Raw genomic sequence first — 18,292 nt, 5'->3', positions numbered from 1 at the left:
AGTAAGGATGTACCTGGCGGACCTAGAAGGGAAAATATAACAAAAGAGGATAGATTTCCAAAGACATTTATGAACTTTTTTGGTATGGAAGACATGAATTCAGTAGCAGGAACTCAGAGATAATTTACTTTTCATTCCTCAAGTTGCAATAACTGGACTAGAGTAGACAGAAATGATATTTCAGAGAAGCATGTGATTTGTTTGAAAGCTTTGACACACATCCAACAACTATTTCAGATCATGTGCCAGTAACAAACTATGACAAAAATGCATGGTAAGGAAGTAAAAATTAGACACTAGATCTTCCTCACCCATCTATTAAAAAGAGAGGAATTTAAGGAATGGATAATGGAAATTATAGAGAGCTATTAGAGAAGGTAAAAATTGTTTTAGAAGGTATAACTAGTGAGTGGGTTAAAATTAAACTGGAGTTTTAAAATAGGGTAGAAATAAAATGGTTAAGAAGTAAAAATACTTATTTAGAGGGGCTGACAAAAGTTAAAGTATTGCAGAATAAGGGAAATCTCACAGAAAAGAAGAGATTTAACTGTGGAGTGCTAAAGAGAAAATAATGGAGTATCTGGATAATATGCATGAGTTTAGAAAGACTGCTGTTAAGTAACTGTTTTTGATAACTCCAGGCAACGGGAACTAAAAAGGGGTGTTGACAAACTTAGGGAGCTTATAACAAGAAAAATAACCAGTTATACTATACTGGTATTAAACATATTTTGTATATTTTATGAAAATTTGTATAAAGCAGAGAAATGTGGAAACGAAGAAAATGCACTAATAGAAATATTTATGGAGGACGTAAAAATGCTGGAGTAAGGTCAATGATGCTTAACAATTAATAGTTAAGATAGGAGGAGATGAGATAAAAGCGGTGATGTATAATCAATCTGCAGGAATAAATGGTATTCCTATTGAATAATGGAAGCTAGAAGAGAAGAAAATGATACAGATTTAGATGGTTTTGTTTTACAGTATTTTAAAAGGAGGGGGAGCACCAACATCCTGGAAGAAAGCTGTGACAGCTGTATTACCTAAAGACAGTAAAGACCCATCAGCCAGTTTCTTATAGACCCGGTTAGATTTTAAATTATGATTATAAAGTGTTTATATCTATTATAGGTAAAAAGGGCAAAGGTGTTGCCAAAATTGATAGTTATGGATCAGTGTGTTTTTTGCGGAGGAGAGGCAAACATTTGACAGCATTAACAGAACAGTGATGATCCAGAGTGAAGGAGAATGTATGGAAATGCAGTTGTTGTTGGTGGGTCTTGATGCAGATAAAGTATTTAGCTGGGATTTTATGAGTAGGGCAATAGAAGCATTTGCATTCCCTGATACAATAATAAGGTTAGTTAAGAGCATATATATGAGGGATCAGAGGCAAAAATGAAATTGGGAGGTTTCCTCTATAACAACATGTCTCAGCATTGGAACCAGGTAGGGGTTTCCTCTTTCACTTTTGTTATTAGCGTTATATTTACAGCCACTGGCAAAGAAATCAGAACTCAGAAATTTAAGGATATATTTGGTGCGGTAATCAAAAAAGATGGCTTTATTTGCAGACATTATTTTGTACCTACTAAAACCAGAAAAGAACATCTCAGTGTTATGGAACATTTACATACAGTTTCAAGTCTCTTCTGGATATAAAGTCAATGAAGATAAAACAAAGGCTATAGCTGTAAACTTTATACGCACAAATTGTTCAGCAATACCCATATTTGTGGAGACATGATAAAATCAAGTATTTACTAATATGGATTAAAAATGATTCAGTTATGCCAGCTAATGATATGTGGGAAGGGACTAAACAAAAAATAATACCAAAATGGAAAAACTTGAAGCTCTTGTTTATGGATATAGACAGCAAAATACAAGCAGCAAAAATGTTTTTAGTCCCTTTAGTTGTATACACAGGTCAGGCATATTCTTATTAACTAGAAGAGCTTTATGTTGTGGAGAGTAATTAATGAAGAGTTGAAGAATTTTATTTAGGAGGGAAAAAAAGCAATGGTTAATTGGGATAAGTTGATCCTTTCAACAGAACACGGTGGCTTGGGATTACCTGATTTGAAGGGATACTTTGGAGCTACACAGTTAAGATTAATATTCATTATAAAAGTAGAATGCTATAATTCAAAGTGAAAGGACAATATCAACAGCCATGACTACAAAAAAAAATTTGATAGTATCCCACATTGATGGATAAAAGAGTGTTTAAAATGTGTAAGATACACCCTACACTGATCAACTACATTACAGTGACCATAAACTGTGGCAGACCACTTTGCAATTAAGCCATGATAGAGGACACATTATTATCCCAGGGATAAAAATTCAAAGGGGGATATTCCAGGGTGACTCTCTGTCACTGCTGTTATTCTGTCTTGCCCTTAACCCATTAAGCTGTCTACTTAACAGATGTGGCCATGGATATAATTTGGCTCCTAGAAAACAACAAAGTGTAAAGACTTCTCATCTTCTCTTTGTCAATGATTAAAACTGTATAGCTTATCAGATGAGGAACTGAAAGTACAACTGCAAGTTGTCAAAACATTTTCAGATAATATAAGAATGTCATTGGGTCTTGATAAATGTGCAAATGCAACCTTTAAAGTAGGAAAACTGCAGCACTAGGAAAACATCAGTTTGGGACAAGAATGTGATATAAAAGAACTTGAGCAAGAGGGAGTGTATACATATTTGGGCATTGATGAAGGATCAACAATAAAACATGAACAAGTGCAAATAAAACTTAGCAAGGAATACTTTAGAGGAGTTAAATTAATCCTTAAAACAGTGTTAGCATCTAGGAACAAAATCCAAGCTATAAACCAATTTGCTCTTCCTGTTCGAACTTACAGTTTTGGAGTGACTGACTGGCCCCAAAACATGTTGGATAGATTACACAGGAAAACAAGAAGGATGCTTCGTGCTCACCAAATGATTTATAAAAATCACTGCATACCAAGGTTATAATCCACGATGGTGCAGCGGTAGCGTTGTTGCCTCACAGCATGAGGTTCTCCCGTTCGATTCTTGGCTGGAGTGCGGGGAGTGCCTTCTGTGTGGAGTCTGCATGTCCTCCCTGCAGTTGGGTGGGCATTCAAAAGACATGCGTAAATTGGCGTGCCTTCGTTGAAGGTTGAACTTCGAGCTGGCACCTCGGCGTTCATGAAAATCTTCTGCCAATCATTAGTGGACTGGAGTTCCGCTGTGGCGACCCCTAACCGGGAAAAGCCGAAAAACAAATATTGCATACCAAGATTATATATTCCCTGCTCCAAAGGAGGGATGGGCCTTCTTGAAATTGATTACATGTATAGATCTGCAATCATGGGACTCCACACATATCTGCTGACCTCACAAGACCCACAAGTAGTGAAAGTTTTGAAACATGAGGAGAATAAATCTACAATGACTTCTCTGCTTAGTCTAGCAGAAGCATATCAGCATCAAGCAGGAATGGAAACCAAACCAGAAGTAGATAAAAATCAGGCAGCAACTGAATGTGCCAAAAAACAAAAGAAAGAATATAAGGTGAAGGACCAGATGAGAAGGTAAGAAATGTAGAAAATGCATAAATATAGTTACAAGTATAGAAAACGTCTGCTAGAACCTGATGCTGATCAGGAATGAATGCAGAAATGGTTAAGGAGAGGTGAATTCAAACCAAGAGATGAAAGGTTAATATTGGCAGCCCAAGATAGTGGGCTACGTACATGTTGGTTTATAAAGGCCATTGAACATGTGGGAGAAACAGACAAATGTAGGGTTTGTAAAACTGAATTGGAAACAGTCACACACCTCGTTGCTGGTTGTGACATACTAATGGCAGAAGGACTGTATATTGAAAGGCATAATAATGTGGCAAGACTGTTGCACTAGGGATTGTGCAAGCATGGTATTAAAGTGGCTGAAAACGCTGGAAACATAAGTGACAAAGCATCATAGAAAATGTATTTATTTATTACATTTGTTGACTGGGTATGTCTGACTGAGTCAGAGGCCCGTTTTCATAGGAGACCCGAGGTGAAAAGCTCCAGAGTAATATATGACAATACAGAAACATAGTAACATTAGCAGAACAGAATTATTTTACAACATCTAGAAAGAGTAAAAAAAAAAATCAAAAACAAGGTGCTTTTAACTAGTGGAGACCCAGGGGAAAGACTCCACAGTAGAACAATACCAACAAGTAGTAGTAAATATAATATAATACAATCAGTAGAACTATACAATTACATTTGCAGACACCATCAAGTAGTAGTAATATAAAATACAGACTGTACAAGAGTAAAAACAGTAGATAGAATATAAGTTAAAATTTCTGAAATAGATGTTAGCTGGTCAAGTGAGGTAGGTAACTAAGGGTGGAGCAGTAGATTAACCTGGGGAGAGGCAGGAGCACAGCCAGTGACTAGTGAGGTGTTCTTTTAGGAGTGATTTGAACTCATTATGTACAGGATTTATTGTTACTGTGTCAGGAAGGGTGGTCCAGAGTTTGGCAATTTTGTGTGAATAGAGGGAGTCACCATATTGGTTGTGAGAGTTGGATACTTTATGTAGGAGTTTGTTGGAAGATCTGAGGGACCTGCTATTAGTATTAGGTTGAACTAAAGAGGAGATGGCATAACAGTTTTTGGGGTGGTAGATTATTTTGTGGGCTAAAGATAGTTGATAGTTGATTAAGAGATAGAAGGTGGGGGAGATCCAGCCAGCTTAATGTTGAAAGAGCTGAGCAGTGGTGGGATCTGGGTGGGTGATTAATGGCAAATTTAGCAATTTTATGGTAACATGATTCTAGACTGCTGAGGTCAGATTTTCGAGGGTTTTTAAATATGAGAGAACCATACAGATGGGTAGATAGAAGGTGTGTGGGAGCAGTGGCCAGTCCGGCATTGGGAGCTAGGAATGATTTGGCTCTGTATAGGGTACCTAGTTTGATGTGGACTTTTTGATGGTTTGGGCAAAGTGGATGTCAGATTTGAGGTTGTTGTCTATGGTGACACCTAAAAGTTTTATGTGGTTCGTGGAGGCAATTTTGGTACAGTTTGCAGAGGTGACTGATAGTGAGAACTGGGATGTCTTTTGTTTTTTGGTACTAAAAACTATGATTTTGGTTTTGTTGGGATTTAAAATGATTTGATGTTGGGAGAGGAAGATTTCAATGTCCTGAAAAGAAGACTACATTTTTAGTTGGAGTTCTTGGGGTGAGGGAACACAGCAGATAAGGGTAGCATCATCTGCATACTGTACTATGGAGGCATGTTGGGTTGCTGTACTGAGGTTGTTTGTGAATATGATGAAGAGAAGTGGGCCTAGAATAGAACCTTGGGGTACACCCACAGAGATGGGGAGTAAGGGGAAAGAGAGTTTTTCCCACTTTGTAGCTTGTTGACGGTTGCAAAGACAGCTGTGGAACCAAGTTAGTCAGGGTATACTAAGGCCATAGGAAGATAGTTTATTTAGTAGAAGCTGGTGGGATATGGTGTCGAAGACTTTAGACATGTCTAGAAATATGCAAGAGAAATGCTGGCCTTCATTCATGAGTTGGTGGATGATGTTAGTAAAGGTTAAGGGGGCAGTGCTGGTACTGTGCTTTGGTATGAAACCATGCTGAGAGTTGGAAAGGAGGTTAGTTTTAAGGAAGTAGGATATGAGTTGGTTGTGGATGCATTTTTCTAAAAGTTTCCTGATGGGGGGAAGTGTGGCTATGGGACAATAGTTGGTTAGTTCTTTGGAGGGACCACATTTGTGGAGAGGTATAAGATATTTTCCATAATAGTGGGACATAATGTTCTTTGACAGATTGATTAGGATTGAGAAGGGGTATGGAACTGAAGGGGCTGCAAGTCTTAAAAATTCATCAGGGAGTTTGTCTGCAGTTCTGCAGCATGGTTTGAGTTTGGACAGGAGAGATTTTATGGACTTAGTTTGAATGGGTGAGAAGGAGAAGGGACTATGATCGTCAATGGCCGGGGTGGGGACCGAAAGTGACTGGGTTAGTTGGTTGTCTAGAAGGGAGGGGATGGTGTTGCTGAAATGGTTGTTAAACTGATTAGAGATGGGGACTGATTTGTTGGAGGTAGCAGATGGGGGGGGGGGTAGAGGTACATCCTGATTTTAGGAGTTGGTTGATGGAAAGCCAGAATTTTGTGTGGGTTGTTTTGGTTTATTTGCTGACAGGATAGAAAGTAAACTTGTTTGTCTCTTCTTATTTCTTTTTTTTGTTAAGTTTCGTAGTTGTTGATATTTAAAGAGGTCAGCTTTATTTTTGGAAATATAATAATCTAACCGGGCTTTGTCTCTATGTCTCATTAGTAGTTTGGTGTCTTTTGATAGCCATGGTAGGGGCTTGGCCCTAATATGAACCTTTCTGGTAGGGGCTAGATTATTAACTATTGAGAGGAAGGTTTCATTGAAGTACTGAACAGCATCGTCTAAATGTAGGTGCTTAAGTGGAGACCAGTTACATTGTTGTAGTAGAAGGTTGAAAGTAGTGGGGGAGAAGTTTTTCATGGAAGTGATGTATTTGTAGTGGATATTGTATTGGCTATACATGCATTTCCTGTAAAGAAAGGTTGGATAGTGGTCACTGAGGGAGTCAGGTAGGCACCCAGCAGAGAAGCCAAGGCTAAGTTTATTAGTTAGGATCCAGTCTAATGTTGAATGTTTGTTAGAGTGTTTGTCAATACAAGTTGGGCAGTTTATTGTTTGGGTGAAGTTGAAGAGATTAATAAAACTGGATGGGTTATTAGTAGTACAGGAGTGCCAATCTAAGTTGAAGTCACCAACAACAATAGTTTCTTGGCTGAATGTAGTGGCTGCCCAGAAAAGTAGTTGTTCTACAGTGGGGAGGTTGTTGCCAGGAGGGAAATAGGTGGCAATTATTATTATTGCCGTGTTGGGGTTGATTTCAAAGTGGGCAATTCATATTTTAGAGTTGGGTAGGTTGGGAAGAGTACAGTTTAGTTGGGAAACTTTGAGGGTATTTTTAAACATAACTGCAACGTCACCACCATGTTTGCTGATTCTGTCTGCTCTTATGATGTTATAGCCTATTGTTAGTATTTCACTGTCCTTAATGTGGGGCTTTAGCCAGGTTTCTGTTATGACAGCAATATCTGGTGAGTAGGTGGATAGGGTAGCATGAAACTCACTGGTCTTATTCATAATGCTATGGAGGTTGAGGTTTAACAAGAGTAGGTCTGAGTTGGAGGTCATTTGGAAGTGAGGTAGGGATAATGGGTGTGCAAGTGTTTGAGAGGTGAGAGGAGAGAGGGAGAGTGGTTGAAGAGTTGTGGGCTGATGTTACTATAAGAGTGGCAATGAGAGTGATGGGTTGGGTGTGGGAGTGTAGGTGATTGGAAGTGTTTGATGTGGTATGAGAGGGGGTGGTGTACTTGTACGTTAGGTATAGAAAGTGGAGAAGCAATGTATTGGTGAGAAGGGAGTAAAGAAAGTGCATGATAACTGGGAGGGTTGGAGGATGGGAGGGTAAAAGGAGAAAGAGATGAGATTAGTTTGGTAGAGAGGTTGTGCTAGGGTTCTGGGAAGGGTGAGGATTGGATGAGTGTGGAAGGGGTGTGTTCAGGCTAAGTATAAATCAAATGAATGTGGGGTGGGTGGGAATGGGGGTAAGGTAGGGGGAGCAGAGTGAGCTCGAGCGAAGAGAAGGGTGAATGGAGCGGGATGAGCCATGACACTGAGCTGATTGCAAAAACAAAAAACAATCAGTTTCCGTCAGCTAGTCTAGGTCAGTATGCTGGGTTCCAGTATTCTAGGGTCAGCAACAATCCAGCAGCTACTATTAGATAGCAAAGCTACTAAAAGAAGTGAGGGCAGCTTCACACAAAGAGGTATTTCATTCACTAATGGGAGAAGCTGACTTTTCAACAAATGGTAGTAGTTTCACAGTAAAGCCAAAGTTCCTATAGCTCTAATAGAGCGCAGAGAAAAAAAATACATAAAAGTGGAGGATGCTTAGTTAGATCACAGGGTGGAGTTAGATAAGTGGCTTAGCCAAAAGAGTTGGGTTTTAACAATGAGGTGTTGGGGGGATGGATCCTGTAGTGTGCTAACCTCTTGCCATACACTACAAAATAACCAAAAACATTTGTAACAGTGTTCAACAAATAGAAGAGTGACCTACACTACAGACTATACAATTGCAGGACAGATGCTTTTTTTATTTTTGCCCTATATGAGAGGGAGTAGGTTCTGTCTTCACAATGCTGTAAATGATGCAGGGCACAGTTCAGGCAGAAACACGTCTGGCTGGCCGTGGACTTGTCAGTAGGAATCTCTGGGTACAAACTGCAGACTATACAACTGCAGGACAAATGCTTTTTTATTTTTGCCCTACATGAGTGGGAGCAGGTTCCAGCTTCACAATTCTGTAAAGGATGCAGGGCACAGTTCAGGCAGAAACATGTCTGGCTGGCCATGGAGTTAGCAGTAGGAATCACTGGGTACAGACTGAGGACTATACAATTGCAGGACAGATGCTTTTTTATTTTTGCTCTATATGAGTGAGAGCAGGTTCCGGTTTCACAATGCTGTAAGTGATGCAGGGCACAGTTCAGGCAGAAACACGTCTGGGTGGCTGTGGACTTAGCAGTAGGAATCTCTGGGTACAAAGTGCAGACTATACTATCGCAGGACAGATGCTTATCACTTATAAAACTGTTATAAAAACTGTATATAGCTATGATATTAAAAGAAATATAATATAAATAATATAATATAATAAATAGTACAAATAGTTGAGTACAACTAGTTGAGATGCTAGTATTTTGAGGGAATTAAAGGAAGTGAAGCAGAATGGGGGGGGGATTGGTAGACTAGATTAGAATTTTGAGAAATGGTTTGGCAGTTGAGGTTGGATGCATGCAATAGCCCAGGGTTAAATGACCATATATCTATCACCTCAGCCCTCAAAATACTAGCATCCAACTCCAAAAGATCAGATCTATAAACACCACTATATATAACAATATATACTTTTATATCCATATTTTATATGTATATTAATGTTTTTAATACTGTTTTTAACAGTACTCAACTATATTACTATTTATTATATTATTTTATATTATATTTATTTTAATATCATAGCTATATACAGTTTTTTATAACACAGTTTTATAAGTGATAAGCTCTAATACTTGCTGCTATATCAGATGTTGGGTTTCATGCAATAGTTTTTTACACCCCTAGTATTCTTAGCACTTTTATACACTGTTTTTTATAAACTGCATTTACATACACACACACACACACACACACACACACACACACACACACATATATATATATATATATATATATATATATATATATATGACATTTATTTTATGAATTATTAAATTAATTGTTGCAATTGTCGATTTGTGAATGGAGGTTTTTGTTTCATTCATATGCACCATGCACTTTAATAGTTAACATGTGATGTACTTAATTGTTTGACCAATGAAATACATTTTTGGATGATATAAAATGGATAAAGCCCTTTGGATGTTGAATCTGATGAAGTCTCCTGAGTGGAGATGAAAGCGCTTTTTATTTTATTTTATTTCATGTTTTGTGAATAAATTTACTTTTTGGAAACTACAACGTGTGCTCACTTGTGGAGGTGCTTTGTGATCGTTTTGTTCTTCTGTAAAGGGGAACACTAGGAGAGACAGCCTTTTTTAGAGCCAACACCTTGCTTTTGTGTTTTGTTGCACCTGCATTCTGTGATTACTGGTAATTGTACAATAAATGAATGTAACTGCTTGGTGTATTGGACATTCTCTGCTGTTTCAAGCATGTCTCTTCCTAATACCCGAATCCTTTAACATTTTAAGCATTGCAAGCACAATTGCATTAAAAAATATTATTCTCTTAATATGATGTATAAATCAATTAAATTATAATAGATGTCTACCTTTCCAGTACTATACTGAAGTGGTGAGTTACTGATGAACTTCAACAAGTAGTCATGGGTTTGGTTCCCTCTTCCTAGTGTATCAGTTTGAGCAAGTCACTAAACCAGATGATAAGTTTACCTGGTTAATAAATTAATATACAAATACCACAGTAAAATAAATTATCCTGAACTAAACCTAAGCAGTGTGTCCTCTCAGCAGTGTTAGCTCTCTGAATTCCCCCCAAAATTACATGATCATCATAAGCTAACTCTCCAAGAAGTTTCATCTTCTGGGTACAAAGCTGTACTCAGAAAATGATGTTTGTCAAAAGTTCTTCCATTATAAGCACAACATTTTTTTACAGTGTGACATACATCTGGACTGTATCATGTGGTGTATTCAGGGTAGAAATATGTCCATGTGATACTACAATTTTTGAATGCAAATGAATGAGGAAAGATTTGCAAGTACTTTTTTCCTCTGCAAAAGCAGGATATTAAATTCTCCTAAAGCAAATAATGGAACATATTTTTTGGCTACTCTCTTGGGTATCACATTACACTTCTGGATAATCTTTAAAAAAATATCCAGCAGTAGACTGATGGCTACTCTTATGTGTATCTTATTTGCAGCAGCATTTCACCAGTACAGTGTATTCTGAACAGAGTTTTTATTTGGTCACAAAACATTATTAAATTAATGTCGCACACCCAGAAGTGGTGACTATCCAAATGTCTCAAATTAATTGTAGACATTCACTGTTAGCTTGTGAAGTACTGGATAACGATGGTGCTCTCCCAACACCATCTTACACATTCCTTTACTCTTCCCCTAGTGTCCCACTGTGCTTGCCCCCCATTTTTACTACTGTCCGCTATCTTATCACCACCATTTTGCTCCTTTAATCTGGTCAAAAGTATATTCATACAGCACAAACACATGGTCAGAAATGCCCCATAAAATAAAACCTCTGTTGTTCTCAGCATCTGCGCAAGACTTGGCATCACACACCAATGATAATTTATGATAAATGATACAACAAGCTGACCACTAGGCATGCTCCCATGCAGGAAGAGGTTGTAGAGTGAGCTACTGTGCCAGAGATGGGAATCATTTGCACTGCCAGGAAGCTAGGCAGACAAGTTGGTTATGCATCCTCATGCATCACAGACTAACTGTCAGTGTAACTGCCATTTGTAATGAAGTCTAATGTAGAGACCATTTACTTATGAAACTGGAGTCCACTTGCTCAAAGGTATGACTCTGCTTGTGCTAATTCTACATTATCAGGACAGCCAATGCTAACATTATTAACTCAGAAAGTGGTCTTATACTACCATTTGAAATAAATCTGACAGCAAAAGTGCACTTTGATGCTTTTTTTAAAATTTCCCAATCCCAGCAACCCCCCATATTCTTGATCAGTCCAATAACTCCTCTACATTACCCAATCATTCATTTGAATTCAGTCTTCCTACAAAACAACTGTCAATTTCATTCATTCCTTGGGCAAAGTGAGACCCCTCCATGACCCATTCATTCCCTGACTACCTGACTGTTTTGGGAACCCATTTAGCCATTTTATCCTACTCACAGACAACAGCCAGGAATTTTGGAGTAGGCCAGTCTGTAAATCAGGTTGGGACATACCATAACTTTGCCTCAGTGGCAAATGGAAGCCATGCAGTGCCACTATCTAGGAGGGAATTTATCCTTTAGTGTTCACCTCCACATGCACCCCAGAAGACCTGCTACCTGCAGTGCTCCATTGCTAGGTTTAGTGGTACAGTGAATTGCCCCATCTCACCATAACTCCCAACTGTCTCTGATTTTACAGAATGCCGCCAATTTTGCCTTATATATTTGCCATGTCCTTTGTAAAATTTCTGATTTTCACTGAGGACTACAGTCAATCAATAATGCCTGACATTAAAGTTCCGGTTCCTACTGTTCAAAAAATCATTACCTGTGCACATTTGCCCACCCAGTATTTCTGACAGAGTAATCTGTATGGAATTTTTAAAGTCTGTCAACTCATTACACCCCGAGAACATATGCTCCCAGGTATATCTTTCTTCCCCATTACACCTCTAACATTTGCCCTCTATCTGAGGATCAAAAGTCTTTGGAGTCTTCTGAGGTTATACGAATATCTATGCAAGTACCTACCTATGAACCTATAGCACTCTTCAAGAAAAATCTTGATGATTGGATGGGAGATAGGAAATTCACCCCGGGGATCACTTCTGTGGCTCTGCTCGACAGTGGCACAGGAAAATAATTTTTCTTGGGTGGCAAAAGCCGGGGTACCCTTGGCTAGGCTTATATAGGCCCTAGGGCCAATAGCCTAGTACCTACCTATGAAATGTATGCTGATGAAAATATATTGTTCTATTAACTTGGTGAGTGAATAAGAATAATATTTACAAACTGTCCCTGATATTGGGTCTTTGTTTCCTCACTGTTGTGGCTTTATCCAGAATTCTTGAGCAAAGAAGATTAGAGATATGCACCTCACTCCTCCTAGGATGAGAAAGCAGTAATGGTCACTGTCTCCTACTTCCCTTACTGTGGTCTTCCCAGCACTTAGGTTACTAGTCAAACCTGCATCATCTATGTCATTGTCAGGATTTATTTCAATATGTCATGGGCTTGGGGATAATTAGTAGGGCATATAAAATATTGCACGATAACTATAGGAGGTCAGAAAGGACTGGGAGGAGAGATTATTTAAGCAATTCACAAAGAAACAATTAGAGAACATATGTATGTCTCCCCGGTATGCAATAAAATCTAGATGACTTAGAATTTTTGCCTGGAAGTGTTTGCATAGATATTCGTATAACCTCAGAAGACTCCAAAGACTTTTTTTTACTCAGATAGAGGGCAAATGTTAGAGGTGCAATGGGGAAGAGATATACCTGGGAGCATATGTTCTCAGGGTGTAATGAGTTGACAGACTTTAAAAATTCCATACAGATTACTCTGTCAGGAATACTGGGTGGGCAAATGTGCACAGGTAATGATTTTTTTTTTTTGAGCTGGGATACAAGATCTGAATTGCCTGGACATAGTAAGGTCTTATTAAGTTTAATTCTGGTGGCTGCGAAAATAGCAATTACTAGAAAATGGAAATCAAAGTCTAAACCAACTATACTTAAAGCAGTGAATATTGTAACTCAGATAAAAGAACAGGAAGTGGGATCTCTAGGAAAAAGGGTAGGAGTAAATTACATACAAAATGGAAATTGTGGGAACAGTACATGCAGAAAAATGTTTTGGGAGGAGGAATGAGGTTTAAGAGACGGCAGGAACTGAACAATTTATGTAATGCTGCTATGATTATGTGGTATAGAACAATATATGTGATGTATAATGTTTGTAAATGTGAAACTTGTTAATTTGATTTGAATACTTTTATAAAAATGTAAGTTTGCCTATTTCACAAGTGATAATTCAGTAAAGGTGTTTGAAAAAATTTTATCAGCTTGTGGTTACTGTGATGCTTTCTTAATGAATACTAGTGAGTCTGCTTAGCTATAAAGTCTATTGATACTGAAACAATAAAATATCTCTGCAGAAGATATTTCTGACAGAGACAGCATCAGTTATGGAAACATCAACTGAAGATTCAGAACTGAACAGTAAAAATCTGCAGTGGATGACTGCGGAAATGGAAATAAATGTTAATATGAGAAATGTTAGAAAACATTAAAACAACTACAATATTACAATTAGAATATGTTACAAGTTGATGGTATGTATACATGAGAGAGAGAGAGAGAGAGAGACGTACTGCAGCATATGAGGACATCCCACTGCACAGATTAGTATCCCCTGGATGGACAATGGAGATGGCCTATGAGTTCTGAATATCCTGTAGACAAAGCAGTTCATCTACCCTCAATACATGCAGGTGACACTGACTTTAGTGATGAAGCAGGAACATTATCAGCTTGCGAGAGGTTGGTTATATTTTTCTCCAAGGCCTTCCATATTTTTATCAGCATGAACAAAACTCTAATTAAAACCAATCATGGCACTAATAGCAGCACCCCTGTCCACTTAACAATGAAGGTTTAAGCAGCCATCCGTTGGCTTCTCTTTCGTGCTCTGATTAAATCCTCAGTAGAACCCAAAAGTACTCACTGGTGTGGAGAATATCATGCAGCATAGACACAGGCAAATGAACATGTTTATGTCAGCATTTTGGCAGAATATATCTAAATCTTAAATAATTACCTGAATCAGAAAATGGATGCATTAAATGTTCTATATGGACCCAATGAGCACTTTATACTGGCAAAAAGAACTGGAGTGTCAGCACTACCTGTTCTAAAGCATTGTATACATCATGGGTACCAGCGCAGCAAATTATCATAAATCACCTGCCAGTGTTCAGCTAGGTAACAGTTTAACAGTTTTTAAGCTGTCCTTATGTCAGCTACTTACAACTTCTGAGATGTGCTAATAATGCATAGAACATTTATAATACTATTCAGATGATAATTTGAACAGACTGTCTATGTTTATCAAGCAGACTATTGAATGAGCCCACTTACCTTAATTAAGCAGGTTGCATTTGAAATGATTCTTAAAGGTTTATGCTTCCACAATGTTTATTACTGCTAGTTTGTCATTTTACTTTGTCTACTACTGGGTTGTACTTTTTTAATATCTAGGTTATAGTAATGATACTAGAGTACCTGTGCAAAATACTCTTCTGAGATCCTTCCTGCCCATTCAATACAGAGATCCAGAGATCGGCATGGATTTGCCACATCAGCACACTTAATCAGCATACGTTTAATTAGAAGTCTATTCTCCGGAGAATTCTGTAGGTTTCCAGGGAAATCACAGTCACTTCCTTCACTCTGTTGTGGAGACAGATAGTAATAAACTGGAGTTTATTTTTCTATTAATAAAGCGAAGACAGCAAACTTAAGAAAAATGTATTGTGGGAATACTGATGCATAACAAATGAAATAGAACAGTAACTGGAGTTGAGTAGTTTTTATGTCTGAACAAACAAAAATAATGACAAAGTGATGATGTTAGAGCAAAATATACAGCTGCAGAGGCCATAACATAACATACAGTTTCAGTTCTGTTTTTATAGCACTTCTCTATGCATATAGTAAGATTAGCTATCACCTGCACAAAATATATGCTGACAGATGCAGTTTTATGATACTTAATGAATTCTGATAACTCATGAAAATTGTTTAAAGAAAGCTAAAATCAGATGTCATTGTTTAGTTTTGAGCAAATATTATTTAACAAATAATAAAGCTTTAAAAACGGATCCTTAACTACAGCATTCTTACATTGGTCAGTTTACTGCAACAAAATAGTTTCCTCCCTACTGCATATGTGACAGCATCTGGGATAAAAACCCAAATGACACCACTACCACATGCACAAGAATATAACACAAGCTCCCTACTGTAATCTTGAGGCAGAAGATTATAAGTCTGAAAAAAATCTTACTTTTTCCACTTTGTTTTTACAGAGATGCTGGTTCCATGTACCCCACTTGTGAAGGCTTTACCAACACTCCCTTACTTATATATATATATATATATATATATATATATATATATATATATATATATATATACATACAACATGCATACGGTTTACTATTATAACCTGGCAGTGCACTTCATTGACTGGTGGTACAGCACAGTACAGTTTCAAACATACTAAAACTCAAATGTCAATGCAGCAAACCAGTATCACCGAACACCAAACAGCACATGAAATCCAATGGCCACCTTTCCATAACAGCGAATATCGAACCATCTGTATTAAAATGGTTCGACATGGGGATGTGAAAACATTTTCACTTTCAACAATTAGGTTCGGCGATGTGATAAAACGATGAAGTGCATTTCAAGGTAATGATAGTGAACCTATACATACATATATACACACACACACATGTATATATATATATATATATATATATATATATATATATATATATATGTATTATAAAACTTCAAGTCTATGGCTTAAAAACAAAGCAAAAAAGAGCCGATAATTAGCACTTTCATTCCTTTAATGATACTGGGACTTCATCAGATAAAATATGACATACAGTTTAAGGTATATATAGGTCAAAAATATAGCAGGTTTCCAGCAATAATTCACCAATAATGTACATCTGTACAAGTGTTAGATATCAGCAAAAATAGTTTGAATAAACCAATGGTAGGAACATAAGTAATTTGTTTTTTGGGGATGCTAATAACTTATTAGAAGTTAGGGAACTGCTTTGGCAGTTTAAATTAGGAGCTGATGCCCCACCTGGCCTAAATGAGAATCTAAATATTAAGTGTGTACTGAAATGGAGATGTTAGCTATTTTTATTGGCTAACTCACACAGAATTTGCATTGACAGTGTTTTATAACTATTGTTACAGCTTATTTAAATATGTATTAATTATGTTCCTACCATTGGTTTGAGACTTACATACAGGTGTACGCCCTTTCTCCTGGTATTGTGTGATCTCAAAGATGGTATATATAAATAGTAGGGGGTATAGGGAGTTCAGCAGAACTTGCCCACCTTCAGAATTGATTATTTTTAGTTTTGTTGTTCATGAGTTATCTCCCTACACAAGCACACTGGCTTGTCAAACTTTTGAGATCGATATGTTTGTGCCTATTATATGTAAGATGATCTAATATTCTTTAGGCAGCTTTCATTTTCCCATATAAACAGTAGCACAGGTAGGGTTGGGCTAATAGGCAGCTGCTGTGGGTGCAAAGTGTTAGTGGGTGTAATCAGCATAAGTGTATCATTCTTCAGTGCATTACCAACATTTGAATACCCAATGCTGTTATTGGTAGTCTGAACTGAAGCACTTTAGCACATCATGTAGCATAAACTGTAGCAACAGCTTGCTACAAATGTAATCAGTATGCTACAGTTTAAAATGAAAGATGATTTTTTTTTTCTTTCCTTTTTTTCAGCTAATTCCGATCCTGTGACTTTCTCTCAACCCACTGGAGCAAGAAATCTGGACAAATCTATGAATAAATAAAAGTGGGACAAAGGCACAAAAATAGGGACAAATTTTAAATATTGCTGTTATAAACTTAGAAAGTTGAGAGACTAGCAGGTTTTGATTTAGCATGAATGTTCTGAAGGATATGAAGTCTGAAACTGAAATGTCAGTCATTATTTTCAGTCTTTAATATTTATAATATTAATAATAACTAATTTGCCAGAAAACTACAATTTTATGAAAATCAGGCAGAAAATATGAGGGAAACATCTGGGCATTCTGTAAAAACTTGTACAGCTTACAGGTACATGCAGCAGTTGCTTCTGTCGAAAGCAGTTGCATCAGTGACTGCTCAGACTAGCAGACAGTAGCAGATTACAGTGACTGCTCAGACTAGCACACATTAGCAGATTACAGTGACTGCTCAAACTAGCACACATTATCAGATTACAGTGACTGCTCAGTCTGGCACATATTAGAAGATTACAGTGACTGCTCAGACTAGCACACATTAGCAGATTATAGTGACTGCTCACACTAGCACACATTAGCAGATTATAATGACTGCTCACACTAGCACACATTAGCAGATTACAGTGACTGCTCAGACTAACACACATTAGCAGATTACAGTGACTGCTCAGTCTAGCACATATTAGAAGATTACAGTGACTGCTCAGACTAGCACACATTAGCAGATTACAGTGACTGCTCTGACTAGCAAACATTAGCAGATTAGAGTGACTGCTCAGATTAGCACACATTATCATATTACAGTGAGTGCTCAGTCTGGCACATATTAGAAGATTACAGTGACTGCTCACACTAGCACACATTAGCAGATTATAGTGACTGCTCACACTAGCACACATTAGCAGATTATAGTGACTTCTCACACTAGCACACATTAGCAGATTATAGTGACTGCTCACACTAGCACACATTAGCAGATTATAGTGACTGCTCACACTAGCACACATTAGCAGATTATAGTGACTGCTCACACTAGCAAACATTAGCAGATTACAGTGACTGCTCAGACTAACACACATTAGCAGATTACAACTGTACGTATATTTAGGCATGACCTTAATACACTGCACTGTAACTGTGCTATAAATATCTATGATATAATAAAGACACACTTGCAAATTCCAGATGTTTCTGCAACTCTGATTAGCTCTCATTGAGGTGATATGGCCTCCGTCATAAACATGTTCCTTTGCAAAACACTCTTCTTTTCATTGCAAATCTGTAGCCATTGCATGGGTTGGAATATCTGTGAATGTGTATCCCCCCCCAAGCTCTCCTTTCCCTCATACCACAGTTAAGTAGTATCACCAGGTG

The 18,292-nt window shown here is 37.6% G+C and overlaps 1 protein-coding gene across 4 annotated transcripts in view; it reads right to left on the bottom strand.

Moving 5' to 3' along the window:
- The window catches only part of PDE8B (phosphodiesterase 8B), a 2,824,882-nt gene that overhangs the window by 68,462 nt on the left and 2,738,128 nt on the right, over nt 1-18,292 (bottom strand). For all 4 annotated transcript variants that reach the window (XM_044063695.1, XM_044063696.1, XM_044063693.1 and 1 more), the window contains one exon: nt 14,636-14,803. In XM_044063695.1, the coding sequence (XP_043919630.1) occupies nt 14,636-14,803 (168 nt within the window). The remainder of the gene's footprint in view (nt 1-14,635; nt 14,804-18,292) is intronic.

Source organism: Protopterus annectens, chromosome 2.part2 (genome assembly GCF_019279795.1).
Source record: "Protopterus annectens isolate FY-2018-M chromosome 2.part2, PAN1.0, whole genome shotgun sequence".
Classification (NCBI taxonomy): domain Eukaryota; kingdom Metazoa; phylum Chordata; order Ceratodontiformes; family Protopteridae; genus Protopterus; species Protopterus annectens.
Note: the sequence above shows the minus strand (reverse complement) of the source record. Positions and strands in the feature narration are given on the sequence as shown.